Source organism: Podarcis bocagei (assembly GCF_964188305.1).
Source record: "Podarcis bocagei genome assembly, chromosome: 15".
NCBI lineage: Eukaryota > Metazoa > Chordata > Lepidosauria > Squamata > Lacertidae > Podarcis > Podarcis bocagei.
Window position 1 is genome coordinate 12685258 of NC_138141.1, and position 17651 is coordinate 12702908.

Here is a 17651-nt window from a genome sequence, read left to right on the forward strand (position 1 = left end):
GGGGCTCCCCCCCATATTTTATTCAACTTGGCACCCCTGGGCATGGCAAGGCTAGGCAAAACTGCCTACAAAAACGAGTGCATTAGGAGAAATGTGCGTTGAAACCCTGGCAAATTTTCAGGAGGGCTTAAAAAGAAAATCACAGAGTGACGTGGCAATGTGGAGCGCTGAATTTAAGCTGGGCAACATGAGAAAGGAAAAGAAACCAGAACTGATCCTCTATCCCTCCTTGTCCAGAGGGCTTTTTGCCCCCTCACTCCCCTCTGGCACCACATCCGAAGGGTGATATCAACTTGAGGGTCCGAGACGGTGCTTTAAGTGGCCCCGAGAGTCCAAAAGTGCTTTGAACTCGTACAATTGCCTCCCTTGCTGAGAATGGGGGATAAAAGAAAAAAGCAGAGCAAATCAGGTGCGTTTCTAAGAAGAAGGCCATAATGAAGGTCTCTTCTGGGGTTTGCTCAGGCTGTGCCAGGCAAGAAGTGCCGCTATCGGGGGTCTGGGAGACTCAGCTGTCTCCGCTGCCTTTGTCCAGCTGCTGATTATTACATTTGCCAGGTCCTTGAGGCAGCCTAGTGAATCACAAATGCTGATCTTCCTTACACTGCAGGCTTTTAAACTTGGGCCAGGAAGGAACTAAAGCCCAACAACCGCAAGCTTTGTCCTCGGCTCCTGGCAGTCTCATTTCTGCCCCCCATAAGCTGGAGCTGGTGCCTAGGAGACCAGCCTGCCCCCACCTCCCCTCTTCCTGCAGGGAGTTACTAGGCTCAGGATACAAAATGTACTGAAAGAAGAAGCCAGCCTTCCAAAACAGTCATCCTAAACACTTTGCCAACACTTATTCCCTCACTCCCTCGGTTTAAAGGAAATAATACATCGGATTCTCTTCTCAGTATCCAAGCAGTGGAAGAGTTCCCCAAAAGGAACATCTAGTCTAACCCACCTGCTGTGTGAGGCAAGACCACCCACCTCATCACCATCATAAGGGGTCGAAGCAGGATTCGCACCAGCATCTGGCGCCTTTGGGCAGCTGCTGTGACTGATGCATTTTCTATTACATGTCCCCTTCACTTTCCGTATCTCAAAAAAGTCTGATATTTTGAGGAAGTGGGTTTGTTGCATGATGCCTAATCAGCTCTAGTTGTGCAACCTGAATTTACTGGTATGTGATTTGACACCACGCAAAAACACCGGCATTCTGGAAGATCATTACAGTGGACGCTCGAGTTGCGAATGTGATCCGTGTGGGAGGCACATTTGCAACTCGCAGTGTTCACAACCCGTCTGCACACATGCGGGAAGTGATTCGGTGCTTCTGCGCATGCGCGAGTGCCGAAACCCGGAAGTAACCCATTCCAGTACTTCCAGGTTCAGTGCGGTGCACAACCCGAAAACGCACAACCTTGATACGGACTGAGGAGGGGGGGGGTGCCTTTTTCCCCCTCTTCCTGACTGACCGAGGCGATGACCTCGAGGGTGCCACCGCACACCCACCCTCAAAACCCCTTCACCGTTGCACAAGCACCACACTTTTCCCAGACCCTTTCCCGAGCGAAATAAGCTCGAATATCTATAAATATATTCTCTATCTTTCCTATGCCTATCTGCGCCCCATACTTAGAACGAGTAGACCGAGTGTTTCTCTTCTCCACTTATTCCTATGGCCGCGCTTTAGCCAATCACAGCCATGCATTCGTCCTGCAAAGAGCTAGCTCCAGGAGCTCCTGCACGCCTCATTTCACTCCTAACAAGCTGCGGACGGCCCCCCGCTGTGAGAACAATGGATCCGAAACCAGGGACCTCGTAAACCTGTCAAAATCTAGTTACAATGTATCCATTCTGCTTCCGCCTGCCAAAATGTATCCATTCTGTTCTACCTTTCACTCTACAGTACGGAATAGCCTGGAAACCTTTGAAATCTCTAAAAATTGATATAAAATCGACCGTAGCTCCGATTTCCTCACTCTTGGTGTCATTCAACTCAGCTCTCCCTGGACTCCATGATGTTGTTCCTACTTCCATAATCCCCAAAGCGGCGGGTCACGTACGCAGGAACTTCCTAATCCTGTCAGATCGTTTCGCCAAACCCTTCCTCTAGGCAATATTAAGTGGCAGACGATGCATATCTCTGACCCATTGTCTTGCCACCACCGGTACTTGATAAATGTTTATCTATGCATATTTCTCCCTCCGCATATTCCCCCTCCCTCATCTGAAATGTTAATGAATGTGATCCCACCCCTTCCATAATCTATTCATGACGTGTGAAATGTATTCATGATGTAATCCACGAAACATGACCTTCCCATAATGTATTCATGACGTTTCCTGCACTGTATTCTGGGTTATGGAGGGAACTTTTAAAAGTCTATGTCACCCCATACTCGGGGTTCAATGCCATTTTGAACCTGTTGCGCAATAAACTCGGATCTTCGTACTTTGCTCCTGTGTCCGGCTGAGCTCCTTTCTTCTCCGCTAGGACCCGCGGACTTTGTCCGACGAGCTGGGTGGCTGTGCCCTCACGCACCCGGATTTTACCGTAACAACCTGGAGCGTCTGTAACCTGAGGTATGACTGTAAATGGATCTGGGTGTGCAGATATTATTTTTGCGTTTAGCAAAGGTAGCTTCTCTGGAATAGGAAGAAAATATCAGTTCTGCTAAGCGTTCCATGTTTAGTCTCTAACGCAGTGTTTCCCAACCGGTGTTCCGCGGCACAGTAGTGTGCCGCCGGACGTCGCCTGGTGTGCCGTGGGAGGGAGGCGGGCGAGTCGGGCTAATCCTCCGACGAGCTCCACCTCCAGACCCATTGCTCAAATCCTTTAACTCAGGAAGGCAGGAGGGTGGGGGGGGGGGAGAAAGAGAAAAAAGAAAGGGTGGAAAAAAAGAAGGGGAAGAGAAAATATTTTTTTTAAAAAAAGGAAAGAGAGGGGAAAAAGCGAGGGATGGAGGAAGGGGAAGGGGGAAGAAGATGGGGGTCTTTGTGTATAAACAGAAGGGGAGGACAATGAAGAGGGGCGGGGCTTGGCAGGCAGCAGATAACTGGGGAGGGGGGCGCGGCTGGCGGCGGCTCAAGGCAGAAAGGGAGGAGCTGCCTTGCGGAGAGTCTTGGGCTGCAGAGATTTCCCGTTCAGGAGCGCGGGAGGCCACGCCGTGGATGGGAATCTCCTCCTCCTCTTCCTCCTCCTCCTCCAGGAGAGAGGGTGGTCTGCCCCACCGAGTCGGGCCTGCTCAAGCGTGGGAGCCTATAGTTAGAGCTCAGCTCCTTTTCTTGCCTTCCCCGCCCCCCCACGGAGCACATTTTCCTCGCCCCCCAACCCCCGCATGTAGAATAGAAGCCCTCCAGCCTCCACGGTGCACAAACTCTCCCCTCTGCAACGAAGCGCTTTGTTGCATATCTTTGGTGAGGTTTTTAGGCAGTCTTGGTGCACCTTAAATCAGCGCTAATTGTGCCTGGACGCAGTATTTACTTCCGAGTAGGCCCCCTTCTCCCCCCCCCCCGGTAGCACCTGACGTTGCTATTCGTATCATCAGGTTTGTTTGTTGATAATTTAATTGTTTTAAAAGCATCATGCTAAAGAGCTCTCTCCCACCCCCAGACCCTTGGGCAAAACAGAAACACACACATACACAGAAATTGAGCCCTGCAGGTTTTATGAAATGAATGGATTCTGAATGCCTGTTTCAGTGGCTTGTCCGCCTTAGGCTGCTGGGCCAGACACCTGTTACACGGTGCAGTCCGTAAGCTGTGGGCGCTGCTACCTGCCGCCGAGACCACGTAACGACAGTCTTGAAAGACCTACATTGGCTCCCAGTACCTTTCCGAGCACAATTCAAAGTGTTGGTGCTGACCTTTAAAGCCCTAAGCGGTTTCGGTCCAGTATACCTGAAGTAGCGTCTCCGCCACCATCGTTCAGCCCAGACACTGAGATCCAGTGCCAAGGGCCTTCTGGCAATTCCCTCACTGTGAAAAGTGAGGTTACAGGGAACCAGGCAGAGGGCCTTCTCGGTAGTGGCGCCCGCCCTGTGGAATGCCCTCCCATCAGACATCAAAGAGATAAACCAGTGTTTCCCAACCGGTGCGAGACGTTGCCTGGTGTGCCGTGGGAGGGAGGCGGGCGAGTCGGGCGGCGAGAGGCGGGGCGGCGGCGGCGAGGAGAGGCCGCCCAGCGCGGGGCTCTCGCCGTCTGCCTGCCTGGCTGCCTGCGTGGCGCTGACGTCACGGGGCTGTAACGTGCCCCACATAGGCACACGCGGGGCGGTGAGCGAGCTCCCTCCCACATCCCATCGCCGCTCGCTTCGGCCGGCCTACTGGGCTGTCGCAGGCGGAAGGCCTGCGCATGCGTGAGGTTTTCGCGCCTTCGGGATTCCCTTCACGCCTTCCTCCTCCCGGGTCCTTGAGCGCGGGAAGCGGCAGCGCGAGACCGGCGTTGAGCCTGGTAGGTATTGCGCTTGCCAAGGCAGTCATTTGGGAAATGAAAACTTGCAAAGCAAGCAACCAGTTCAATCTGAAGTACGTGTATGCTTAATATCCTGTATCTGAAACCTGTTCTGCCCCTCCCCCACACTTGGTGCCATTTTCATCTACACATGCAGCAGAGTAAGTTGACCCAGAATAGTACCAATTCAGATGGCAGATGGGAGAATGACAGTGCTGAATGCTTTCCCATGTAGAACAGTCCCTGCAAATAAAAACCTAGCATATTTGGAAGAGGGATGCTAGCCTAACCATTACCTTCTATGCTGTTACTATTTTTTTATTTTTTTTTACATAAGTAAAAAGTGACCTTTCCCCATCTGGCATGGTGGTGTGCCTCGAGATTTTTTTTCATGAAACAAGTGTGCCTTTGCCCAAAAAAGGTTGGGAAACACTGCTCTAACGAATATGAACTGGGTGTTTCATTTGTTTTCATTGTACAGTAGCTGGTTTCCATCGTGTCTTTTCTCCATCAAGTGTTAGTTCTGAATGTGTTAGTTGGGTAGTTCTGAATGCAAACTGCACAGATTACAGATTCAGGTAGGTAGCTGTGTTGGTCTGGCACAGTTGAAATATATATAAAAAATTGTCCAGTAGCCCTTTAGAGACCAACTAAGTCTCTAATTTCTTGGGACGCGGGTGGCACTGTGGGTAAAACCTCAGTGCCTAGGGCTTGCCGATCGCATGGTTGGCGGTTCAAATCCCCGCGGCGGGGTGAGCTCCCGTCGTTCGGTCCCAGCTCCTGCCCACCTAGCACTTCGAAAGCACCCCTAAGTGCAAGTAGATAAATAGGTACTGCTTTATAGCGGGAAGGTAAACGGCGTTTCCGTGTGCTGCGCTGGTGCTGGCTCGCCAGAGCAGCTTCGTCACGCTGTGTGATGGCCTGGGATTCCGAGTCTGAGAGCGATCCGGAGGAATCCCAGCCAGCACAGGAGTCCCCGCCTCCAGGGCCGGCTGAACTGGGGCAAGGCCTAGATGCTGAGGAAACTCAAGAGCAGGCACCAGGTGAAGCCATTCTGGCCCCAGAGGTGCTGGAAGACTCAGTGGCCACAGGTGAGCCTCCTCCAGGGCCCAGTAACCCTTCGGCCTCTCCTGATCTGCAGAGGCTTAGGGCAGAGAGGCGAAGGGAACTAGTTGCCCCCAGGAGGAGTGCTCGCCTTAAGGCCAGAGTAGGCGGGGCTCCTGGAGGTCGGGACCGCCCCTGACCTTAGAAGAGGATAAAAGCCCACTCATCCCGGCCCCAGGTTGCGGGAGCAACGTCGTTGTTGGCTTCGGACCTTCCTGTGATCCTGATCCCTGCTCGGCCTCCTGTTCCTGCCTAACCGGTACTCCTGTTCCCTGCTCGGCTTCCTGTTCCTGACTATCCAGTGCTCCTGTTCCCTGCTCGGCCTCCTGTTCCCGACCATCCGGTGTTCCTGTTACCTGCTCAGCCTTCTGTTCCAGCGTTCCTGTTCCCCGCCCGCCTTCCTGCATCGGACCTCGCCCCGCTTCGTGTGGACTCTGCTACACTCACGGTACCTTACCCCCGGGACCAGCACACGCTGGCCACGTGACCTGGAAGTGTCTCCGGACAGCGCTGGCCCCCGGCCTCTTAAGTGAGATGGGCGCACAACCCTAGAGTCGGACACGACTGGCCCGTACAGGCAGGGGTACCTTTACCTTTTTAAGTTATTTCTTAGTATAAGCTTTATTGTGCACGCACATTTCTTCAGATACAGATTACAGAAGTGTTCATAACCTTTTGGTAATCTGAGACAGCACGTTTTCCAGACCAGGCCACTTTGAAATGAATGTTTTTTTTCTAGGGTTGGAATGCATGTTCTGCTTTGTCCTCTTGGCTATATTCAGTAGCTATCAGTGGTGTTGATATGTTATTTAAAAGTGTGCTATATGGGTTATTCTGCCTCAGTATTTTCTTAGCACGGTATCCTTCTCTTTTAGCTTCCCTGATTGCTTGGGGGCAGCGATGTGGTCATGTGGGGACAGCTGTAAGATATATGGAATGACTAGGATTCTGTGACCCTAAATTAGGTTCATTGTCATTCTTCTGGAATGTGAAATGTGAAATGGAATGTGAATGTTCATCTGGAATGCAAACAAATTTATTCTTCAGTTGAGCAAATGCAATAGGCAATATCAGGCAAGAAGGATATCTGTATATTCGTTTGCTTACACTGGCTCAGTCTCTCCTGCATTTAACACTTCCCTTTCCATATGCCCATATTTCATTGGATGTCAGGACTGGCCACCCATCTCCCATCCATTCAGAACAGATGAGATGTGCAAAGAGCTTCTGTCTGTGAGCAATAGTCATAGCTAATGTAGGTGATTTCTCCCCTCCCAACTGCAGAGGGGGCATAGCTATACCAATCTGTGGTCCTGTCTCCTTTTTCCCCTCTCTAAGACTTAGCAGTCATTTAGTGTTCAGTCACACCTCCATAGCAGCCATTTTGTGACTGGCAGCCATGACATGTTCTAAAAATTCCAAATGCCCCCAAAGTGTCCGCAACTCCTGATCTGTTGGGTAAAGATGTAGCGGTTAGAGGGGTCTTCCAATTGGCAATGCCCTATATCAGTCATACTCAGACCAGACCCATTAAAATCTTAATACCATTTATTTCAATTGGTTTAGTCTGTGTATCACTTTGTTGAAGATAACCCATTCAGTTGATCTGTTTCTTCTGCTGTTGTCACAGTATAAGAGTTTGCTCCTTATGTCATTTCCAATGCTGCTCAGGTCCATTAATTTCAATGTGTTCGCTCTGAATAGAAGTTAATTTGATATAACTCAAGAGTGTCTGCTTGGCTTATTTGCTGGATTTCATTTGAACTTCATGTTCTTGGTGGATACAGTCTTGGATTTCCATCCTCATGGACTGTGGTACAACAATAAACTTCCCTGTTGTTATTAGATCTTCCAGTTCACTGAGTTGTTCATGGTCAGGAAAGTATTTTTACTCTTCTCTGAAGCATTTCTATATCCCAATATGATATTCTGTATATCCTGTTCTGCTAATGGACAGAAATCAGGACCATGGAAAGCTCTCAGTCAACCTTGTGGACTTTTGTTCTCCCAGCTATTACACATAATGAAGATATATTGTCTCAGCAGAGAACTAACTCTGGGGATGCTGTTGGGGGAAGGCCCAGTTTTAGGCAATTCCCCCATCTCCCAATAGCCACCATTGTTCAGGAAGGACCCTGACCCTTCAGAGAAGCCCTTTGGGCACTGGTAGGGAAAGAGGACAGGAAACATTCCTTCCATGAACTTCTTTAAGTTACCTTGGGGCCCAAGTCAATATATTTTAAGTAATTAATTTAAGGTTCATGACACCATCCCTCCCCTCAAGTTTGTTGTTTTTACCTCACATATGCAGCTGGTAGAACTTGGAAACTGTTTTTTCCCAGGAAGTAAAAGCTAGAATTTACAACTGAAACCAATGCATGGCATTGTTTAAATATCATGTCCACTCTGATAAATTAGATCTGGCCACAGACACTCTGTGCCTGCTCTACTGGGGAAACTGAATGCAGTTTCTTAATAGCCACTGCCAACACTTCCATAATAGGGGTGGGAAGAGCTTTAAAAAAACAAAAACAAACCCAGTGCCTGAGACTAAGGGACTCCTCAGAGTGCAAGCTGCATTAATGCAGAGTGTGAAGGGGGTGAATTCACAGCTAAAAAGAAGATTGAGAGGTAATTGCATTAGAGTCTATAGATCCTCTGACCTTTTGCAGAAGTAAATGGATACATTTGCTGTAACATCTCATGTGACAATAAAAGAAGGACAGAGTTCTTCCATTGATTTCAATAGGCCTGCCTTTGAAAGGCCTTACCAGGCAATAAGAGTAGAGAGCCTTCAAACCCTGATTCCGCAGCTGATTGGCCAATGTGGAAACGTGATTCTGGAAAAGATCAACCTTTCTTTTGATGAAGCAGGGCTCTTCTTATGTCCTTAACTTATTTATTACATTTATATCCCACCTTTCTGCCAAGGAGCTCGAGACAATGGAAATTGTTCTTCCTGTTTAATCCTTGCAGCAACACTGTGAGCTTATTTAGGCTGAGAGTGATGACCGGCCCAAAGTCACCCAGAGACTCTGTTGTACTTCCATCCAAAAAAACAACGCCAGCAGCACTTGTTTGAAAGTAAGGACAAGATATTTATTCAGGTTAATAGCAAGCACAAGTTCCAGAAGTCAAGAATCCCATGAGTGAAGGAAAAGATTAATAGCCAAATGGAAGCTACGAAGATGTCCCAACAGCTGGGGCACCTCTCCCGCCAAGCTTTTAAATTCAAGGTGGAGTCGGGCGGAAATGACTGGCAGAATCCGAGACCAGGGAAAAGAGACGGCGGAAGAAGATTGGAAGAAATTTAAGAACTACCTTAAGAAATATTGTAAAATTTATGAATTTTAGAATAATGTGGCTTTTAAAATCAAATGGAGTACAGCTGTAAAGATTAAGTGAAAGGAAAGTAAAGATGATAATTAGATAAAATTAAGGGTGAGGATTTGCTGAACTAAATTTTTGAAATGGGAATGCAGAAAGGGGAGGTATGAGGAGGTCAGTAAAATATGTTTTAAGAAGATAAGGTTATGAAATTATACTTGTTCTTTTTTTGTTTGTGTTTGTGTGTATTGTTTTGTTTGATATAATTTGTAAAACTTCAATAAATATCTTTTAAAAAAAAATTCAAGGTGGAGTCGTCTTGCCCATCAGACGATGTCATCTGTGATGTCACCTGATAGGTGGGTTGTTGTGGTTTTGGGGAAATGGCCTTGTAGGCCAAGATTGGCCTGCCAGCCAGAGGGTCTCCAACCCTGCATTCCTTGAACATCTCTTCCCAAAAGCCCAAGTGATTCCTTCTTATTATAAACAGGATCTGTCAGCCACAAAGGGCTCCCTTCCCATCCTGGTGTTTTCCTTATATGCAACTTGAGGGGTGGGGGAGAGATTGGAGTTTTTGCAGACATGCCGTCTGCAGTTCTGTTTGACTCTAAATTTCCATTTCACTCACAAGAAGCCCTGGATTCAATTTGGAGCAATTCTCATGGAGCCCACTTCCCGAATCTCTCCAAATCAGCCCAGTTTGACTTGAGATTCTTCTGAATCCATTGCACACCTCTGGTTTGTTCTACTACCAGTGTGCTGTCTCCCTGTATTCTGGGGTGGGGATTTCTCCTGGCAAACCAGCCCGGCTTTACCATAAAGCATCAAAAATTGGTTATGGAAGAATGGGCTGAAATACATGATGATGGCAAAAAGAAGCAAATCAGCCCTCTGGCACCATGTTGTAGAAGACATATGTGGGTGATTTTCTCCAGCTGTGATACTGCAAAAGCAACCATAACTAGTCCAACTACATGTCATTGGAGGTGGAACAGTTCAGTGGCATGTGAGCACCGTGTGTGGCTGGCTGAATCTGCCTGGCTCTGCATGTTGATGGTGTATCTCTACATCCTCCAAAAGCAAAACAAAGATGCACTCTCTGCAGGTGATCAGAGATCACAATGGTTGCTTGGCAGACATTCCCTGGCAGCCCTCCTTACAGAACATCCTGATGCCCAGTATACCGCATTCCCTTGGCTTTGCTTCTGTTCTCACACTTTCTTTGTACATGGTGCTGGGAGGTGAATACAGGGTCAGTGTTTGCCTAGCTACAAATTAGACAGGGAATGGAGAGTTCAGTGTCTCTTTAACCCAGTGATTTATATCTTTTTAAGGAAAAGCAGCCCTGGAAGGCTGAGCTTGGTAGCAGAGAAACTGTTTAAAGCAATAGGATACTGCATTAATTGTATAGCACAAATGTCTCTGCCAATTGCATTCCAACTCACTGGGGGGTGGGGAGCAAAGAAATGGCAGGAAGGTTTAAGCAGCCTTCACCCCTGCTCAGCGTTCAAAATTAGCCAGGTGCCAGGCACATTTTGCACTTGGCTATTGGCCATTTGCGACCAAGAGAAGAAGTTGCCCAGGCACCAGGATGGCGCTTGATGTCTGCATCATCTGGAGGTGCATGTTTTCACAAACTAGTAACCAGTGCTATTTTTGTAGAAAAAAGGGTGCCAGAACTGACAATGAACACCTCCCTCCCTCTGGCTGAAAACCCCTCAGCTAGCAACACATCCTGTAGAGTTCTGTCCATTATATTTTATCTGCCCAATCAGAATGAATTCCGGGAACCCAAAAGCCGTGTTGAAAAAAATGACTTTTGAGCTGCTTGGCCCCAAAATAGCAACTAGGCATTCTGCTTCGGTGACTGTCACCCTGGTTTAAGGAGCCATTTGGTGCCTAACTTATATATCTGAGTTTTTAACACTGCCCACTCTCACTGAGCTACAATTCCCAGAGTTCCCTGAGAAAGACAGGTGGACTGTTAAATTGCTTTGAAAATTGCAGCTCTGTGTAGGGAACAGAGGTCTCCATACAACTCTAACCACACCCTTAATTAACTGCAGTCCTCAGGATGCTTTGGAGGAAGCCATAAGCGTTAAAGTGGTATGATATTGGATGCTTTGGAGGAAGCCGTAAGCGTTAAAGTGGTATGATATTGGTTTAAATGTATAGTGCGGATGGGACCTTACTTCAATACTGGGAACAGGAAGCCCTTCCACCACATCCAACGACAGCAGGCTAGCTTTGAGGGTGCAGGATATGCTATCTTAGGAGACTCAAGAGGAATGGCTGCCATGCCAACCAGCATATGCCACCTGAGTTAACCACCTCCCTCTGCCTAATAGTAGGGCTGACCTGCTACCATCTCCTGCTTCCCAATCCTTTTAACTGTAGGAGGTGCCGGAACTGAGTTTTGGCAAGTTCTGGCTGGTGAAAAGCCCTGGGTTTCCCCTTCTGTTTGCATCAGGCAAAGGGAAAGAGAGAGCGAGAGAGAGGTTTGCATACTAATAGATCTCATGACTTCGGGACTTGTTTAAGCCCTTTCTTGTGCTTCTGCTTGCAGCTCCTAATCTAGCAGTTAATTGTCACCCAGATGATTCATGTTCCCCTCCACTGCATATCAATACTGGTTTTGTTTTGACCTCAGCACCCAGGCTGCAGGCTGAAGCCATTTTGGAAGCAGCTCGTCTGATACTGAGCGTCTGCTGTGTCCTCTTTTGCCCCTGACTGCATTCACTGAACCTCAGTGGTGGCTGGTGCCCACTTTGCCAGGTAGGGCAGGTAAGGCAGGGAGGCTAACCATCGGTGGAGCCAGAAGCAATGGCAGGAAGAGTCAACTAATTTGGTTTCCATCCAATGTTGAAACGAAGAAGAAGGAAGGCACCCAAGGGCCTGGGCAGGTTTCCAAGGGCCACATTCATGTCAGTGACATGTAGGGCTAGAGGCAGAAGTGGGTGGAAAAACTAAATTCTACCTAAGTGTAAATTTTACCTTTGTACTGTTACAGTTCTGGGGTCATCTGGGAGTGATTGTTAGAAATCCATAAAGATTTCTATTCAGGTAATACTTGGAGTGTTGAAGGGAAGGTGCCAAGCAAGTGAAAGATACAGCTAAGCTTTTCTTCCTCCAGGCCAGGGCCTCACCTGAGATAGAAGTCACTAAGAATGACAGAAGGTGCTGGAAGCAAGTCATTAACCATCAACCAGGCAGGAGGCTGTGTTGGTGCTGGGAGGAGGCTGCCAAGGTGATGGGGAAGCGTGATATCACACAGGAAAAATATGTCCTTTAGGAAAACAGAGGTCTGGATAAGAGGAATGAGCAGATAGATGGAAAGGAGTTACCTGGAGCAGGGCTTTTTTGTGAAGCAGAAAGGAAGTGGGCAGAACTCCATGAGCAGCCATGAAGGCCAGAACCACCTTGGCAGGCCGGGGCAGAATCATAAAAATGGCATGTAGGATGTCTTAGACTCCAATGCTGCACTGGTTTGGGGTACAAGCCCCTCTGGAGATGTAATGCTCTGAACTCTTTCTGCACAAGACCTGGGTGTAAATATATGCACAATAAACCATATATTTTTGAAGACACTAATCTCTGCTATGCCTTAATGCCCAGCAGAAAACATAGGGAGTGCCTGGAACCCCCTGGAAACTTACTGCTGCTCAGCAGAGATTGGGGGTGGTGCACAGCCTTTTAAACAGGCGCATTAGGCTAGTGTCTGTAAAGATTCACTCACCCTTCTCTACCCTTCTTCCCGGCAAAGCAGGAGTCACTGAGAGCATTCAAGGACACATTCCAGCCAGGGGAAAATACTCCAGGAGAGCAGAACCAGTCTGGTGTGTGGCAATTGGGAAGGGGACCAAGGGCCTGAGAGAGGGGATTGGAAGGCCACATTTTGCACCAGATCCCAAGGTTCCCCCAGACCCTCCAAGTGTCCCTATTTTCCAGGGACAGTCCTGGATTTTACAGAAGCCATCCCAGTTTCTGATTTGATCCCAGAATGTCCCGCTTTCCCTTTGGACACCCCCTTTTTCATCGGAGAAATGTTGGAAGGTATGGTGTGAACCCTGAGCCAAGGAGATAAGTAATACAGTGGTACCTCGGGTTAAGTACTTAATTCGTTCCAGAGGTCTGTTCTTAACCTGAAACTGTTCTTAACCTGAAGCACCACTTTAGCTAATGGGGCCTCCAGCTACTGCCGTGCCACCAGAGCACGATTTCTGTTCTCATCCTGAAGCAAAGTTCTTAACCCGAGGTACTATTTCTGGGTTAGCGGAGTCTGTAACCTGAAGCGTCTGTAACCCGAGGTACCACTGTAATGCAACCTTTGGAAGACATCTGAAGGCAGCCCTGTATAGGGAAGGGTTTTTTAATGTTTTATTATGTGGCAACCCAGTCCAAAGTATAGATATTCTTATTATGGAGTAGGACACCCCTATTTTCATTGGAGAAATGTTGGAGGGGATGCTCCCCTTGCCTGCTATACATGATTATAGTTCCTTATCTATCTCCTTATCTATCCAGGCAAGCAAGCATTGTCAGAATTCATGCACACTTTCCTGCCGGGCAAAAATAATCAAGGAGAGCATGGGTAAAAAGCAGGGGTAGTGGAGAGCGTGTGAAGAGTGGGTGTGGCTTGTGGGGAGGATGTGGGGCTGCATAATGAGTATTGTGGGGCCACATTCCCCCCACCCTCCAACCTGAGATTCTACACCCTTGCTTCTGATTACGTTTCACCCCTTTTTGAGTTTAATTATGATAAAAGTGTGCATTGACAATAAGTAATATGAAATCGAAATATGGCGGTTGGGTTTTTAGTGCTAAGACCAACATATGTTTTATTGTTTGTTAAGAAAATTATGTGTCTATGGTTATTCCTGTGTGTAATTTGGTATTTGTGTTTTTTCTTTTTTCTTGCTATATCAATAAAAATTATTTTTTTAAAAAAAAAAAGTTTCACCCCTTTTTGGCATCAGTTGCTCCTTTTGCAAACTGAAACCTTTCTTTCTGCGCTCTCCTTTGTTTTTTCAGCACCACCCCGGCGCTAGCCCAAATGCCGATGAGTTCATTCCTATGCACAGGAGCACATTTCTGAATCAACAACGTGAAGCCATAGCAGTCCTTCAGACATTCTTGCTCTCCAGGGTGCTAAGGAGACGAAAGGGCACGCGAGCTGTGCCTCCCTCCCCTGTCTTGCCTGGGTCCCAGTGAAATGTCAGGGCAAGGATTTGAGGTTGTTTCCAGGTTAACCATTGTGAGGCCTAGATCACCATCCGCCTTGCCTCATGCCATTGAGAGCCAGGGCTGGGAGCATTAACTGCTTGACTGCTGTGTTGTACTCAGACACAGTGAATTAACTGTGTCCTGTCCTTACAAGCACAGTCCAGCCTCCGCTGCTTATTCCTGTCAATTCACTCCAATATTTAGACGATTAAAAGTTTGTTGTTGTTGTTGTTGTTGTTGTTTTTAAAAAATCAACACCGTCTTCATTTTTGTTGTAATCGTTTGCTGTTGGTCATCAAGAGACTTGATCATCTAATCCAGGCATGTCCAAAGTCCATTTCGGGGGCCTTTTTCCTGGGGTAAAATCCTAAAAAAACCTCAACAACTTCAACCCTAAAAACTTTGGTGGGCCCTTCACTTCATCAAATCTGGCCCTCTTTGAAAAAAGTTTGGATTTGGATACCACTGATTAATCATAGTAATGCTTAGTACTTAATAGTTTGCCAGTGTGGTGTAGTTAGAACAGATGTAGGACCCAGCTACATGAATAAAAAATAGTGTTTTAAATGTGTTATAAACATGGAACCCCAGATGGCGCTGTAGAGCACAAAACTTTTCTATGCAATTTTACATACGGTTCCCCCCTTTTGTTATAACAATTTAATTTATGACATATTCATAGCGCCCCCCCCCGTGTGTAGATCTACCTTTAGAGTGTCAAACTAGGATCTCGTTTGAAATCCTCACTCAGCCTTGAAGCTCACTGGGTGCTGTTGGGTAGATGACTGCGTCTTAGCCTCACCTACCTCACAGGGTTGTTGTTATAAAATGGGGGTGGGAGAACCATGAACGCCACCTTGAGTTCCTTGGCGGAAAGGTTGGACATACAATGAAGTGTTGACTTTGTTGATTCACAGTGAAGTGCCATGGGTGCCAGCACAAGATCACTTCTACTATGGACAGTAAAAATCTTTATTAAAAAGTTGGAGGGACTCTATAGCAGTGAATACTGTCACAAAAAGCATTGATATATGTGATAAATAAAAAGAAATACTGTTTAAAGGTGCAATCCGAGGTTCAGGGTGGCATAGAGCCATAGGATATTGCAGACTTCCCTCTTTGTGGGTGGAGAGGAAAATCTCATTACAGGGGGGGGGGGCTGCAGTAAATATGTCATTGGATATTATTATGATCACATCCACACCAGAATTGATGTGATATTTCTATTGTTAACGTCAGCTGATGAGGTCTCAGACTCTACACCGTTCTGCTATATTTGCATATTTAAAAAAAGGTATGGCGGGACTTGACATCTTTCCGCAGGGCCTGCAAGACAGAGCTGTTCCACCAGGCCTTTGGCCAAGGCACAGTCTGATCCCCTCCTTTGGTAATCCTCATAGAACTCTAGCCCAATGGTTGCCATTAATTTGATTCTGAATTGATTTTAGAATGAATCGATTTTAGAATGCTGTGTTACTTTTATTGTTGTTAGCCGCTCTGAGCCTGGCTTTGGCTGGGGAGGGCAGGATATAAATAAAATTGTTGTTGTTGTTGTTGTTACAGTGGTACCTCTAGTTATGTACTTAATTTGTTCCGGAGGTCCGTTCTTAACCTGAAACTGTTCTTAACCTGAAGCACCACTTTAGCTAATGGGGTCTCCCGCTGCTGCCGCGCCGCCGGAGCACGATTTCTGTTCTCATCCTGAAGCAAAGTTCTTAACCCGAGGTACTATTTCTGGGTTAGCGGAGTCTGTAACCTGAAGCATAGGTAACCCGAGGTACCACAGTATTATTATCTAACCTGTAGCTCTGGTGGGGACACTCATTGCCGAGCCGATGGCTTCCGGTTCTGCCTTTTCCAGCACCAGAGAGCCATGCTCATACCACCCCCTTCAAGTGATATCTACCCCTTAATGCTAATGCTAAGTGTCTTTTGCTTCTTCTTCTTGCTAGACCTGCTGGAAGGAGTCAATATCACCAGCCCAGTGCTGTTAATCCACGGTACTGTTGGCAAGTCTGCCCTGCTCTCCGTGAAATACACCAGCACCAGCCGCGACAAACCTGTGATCAAATGGCAGGTGAAGCGTGACAAGGCTGTGACGGTGGTCCAGTCCATCGGCACCGGGATCATTGGTAACTTGCGCCCGGAATACAGGGACCGGATTAGAATCTTTGAGAATGGCTCCTTGCTGATCAACGAGCTGCAGCTCTCGGACGAGGGGACGTATGAAGTGGAAATCTCCATTACGGCCGACACTTTTACAGGGGAGATGAACATCAACCTTACAGTGGATGGTAAGTGAGCCTTAGAAAAAATGAACTTTTTAAAAAAGTTCATTAAGGTAAAGGGACCCCTGACCACTAGGCCCAGTCGTGACCAACTCTGGGGTTGCAGCGCTCATCTCGCTTTATTGGCTGAGAGAGCCGGTGTAAAGCCTCCAGGTCATGTGGCCAGCATGACTAAGCCGCTTCTGGCGAACCAGAGCAGCGCATGGAAATGCCATTTACCTTCCCGCCGGAGCGGTACCTATTTATCTACTTGCACTGGCGTGCTTTCGAACTGCTAGGTTGGCAGGAGCTGGGACCGAGCGACGGGAGCTCACCCTGTCACAGGGATTTGAACCGCTGACCACCTGATCGGCAAGCCCTAGGCTCTGTGGTTTAACCCACAGCGCCACCCGCGTCCCGTAAAAAGTTCATTAGTTAAAGGTATTTATTTATTCTATTGGTGTGGGAAAAGAGACTTTCATGCAGCTTCAACATATAATAACACATGGTTTGGACTAGGAATGGGCAAATCTGTCAATTTCAGTTCCTCCTTTTCCACATATTAAAATTCATTTCCCCACCAATTTGCATGGAGAGAGAGGGAGAGAGAGAGAGAGAGAATCAGAAGCATTTCAGTGCAAATTTCTTTTAATACATACATTTTTAATGCAGTTTTGCCTAATCTGTACAATTGTGCAAGGCATTTTTTCCTAATTTTTGTACACTGTTTTTGTTTGTTATTTTCACTAATTTATATACAAACTTTACCCTGGTGTGTGCGCATTGTTGCATACCTTACCGGGCTGCAGAACTGCATTTCAAAATTCAGAGAAGTGTGAATTTCAGAGGGATGGCTGAGTTTTGGTTCACATCCCGTTTCAGAAAATGAGAATCAGGTAAGTTCACTTTCAAACATGAATTGGATAAAAAAAAATCTCCCTCATGCCAAGCTTGGGCCTTGCTGAAAACCTTTTGCCAAACATCGTCCGCAGTTGCTACTATAAATGAAACCTCCTCCTGTATATACCCTGTAAGTTCAAATCCAGTGGAGAGCTTGGAGACACAGCACTGCATTGTCTCATGCCAGCTGGCTTGGATTTCAGTGTCCTTGTCAAAGCACAACTGCCATCATGTGACAAATGCTCTTTTCTTTTCTCTAGGCTTGCATTGCTTGCCATTTAGCCCTCTCCTATAACTCCATTGCTTTCTACAGGACCGCCTCTCCTGGTATGTCCCATGGAGGACCTTACGGTCTTCAAACAAAATAAAAAAATTCCTTCCAGTAGCACCTTAAA

At 47.2% G+C, this 17651-nt stretch overlaps 1 protein-coding gene across 1 annotated transcript in view; it reads left to right on the forward strand.

Annotated features, from left to right (window-relative positions):
* HEPACAM (hepatic and glial cell adhesion molecule) overlaps positions 1-17651 on the forward strand; it is a 38674-nt gene that overhangs the window by 10877 nt on the left and 10146 nt on the right. Inside the window, exon 2 of the mRNA XM_081171767.1 lies at positions 16042-16383. Coding sequence (XP_081027893.1) covers positions 16042-16383 — 342 coding nt within the window. The remainder of the gene's footprint in view (positions 1-16041; positions 16384-17651) is intronic.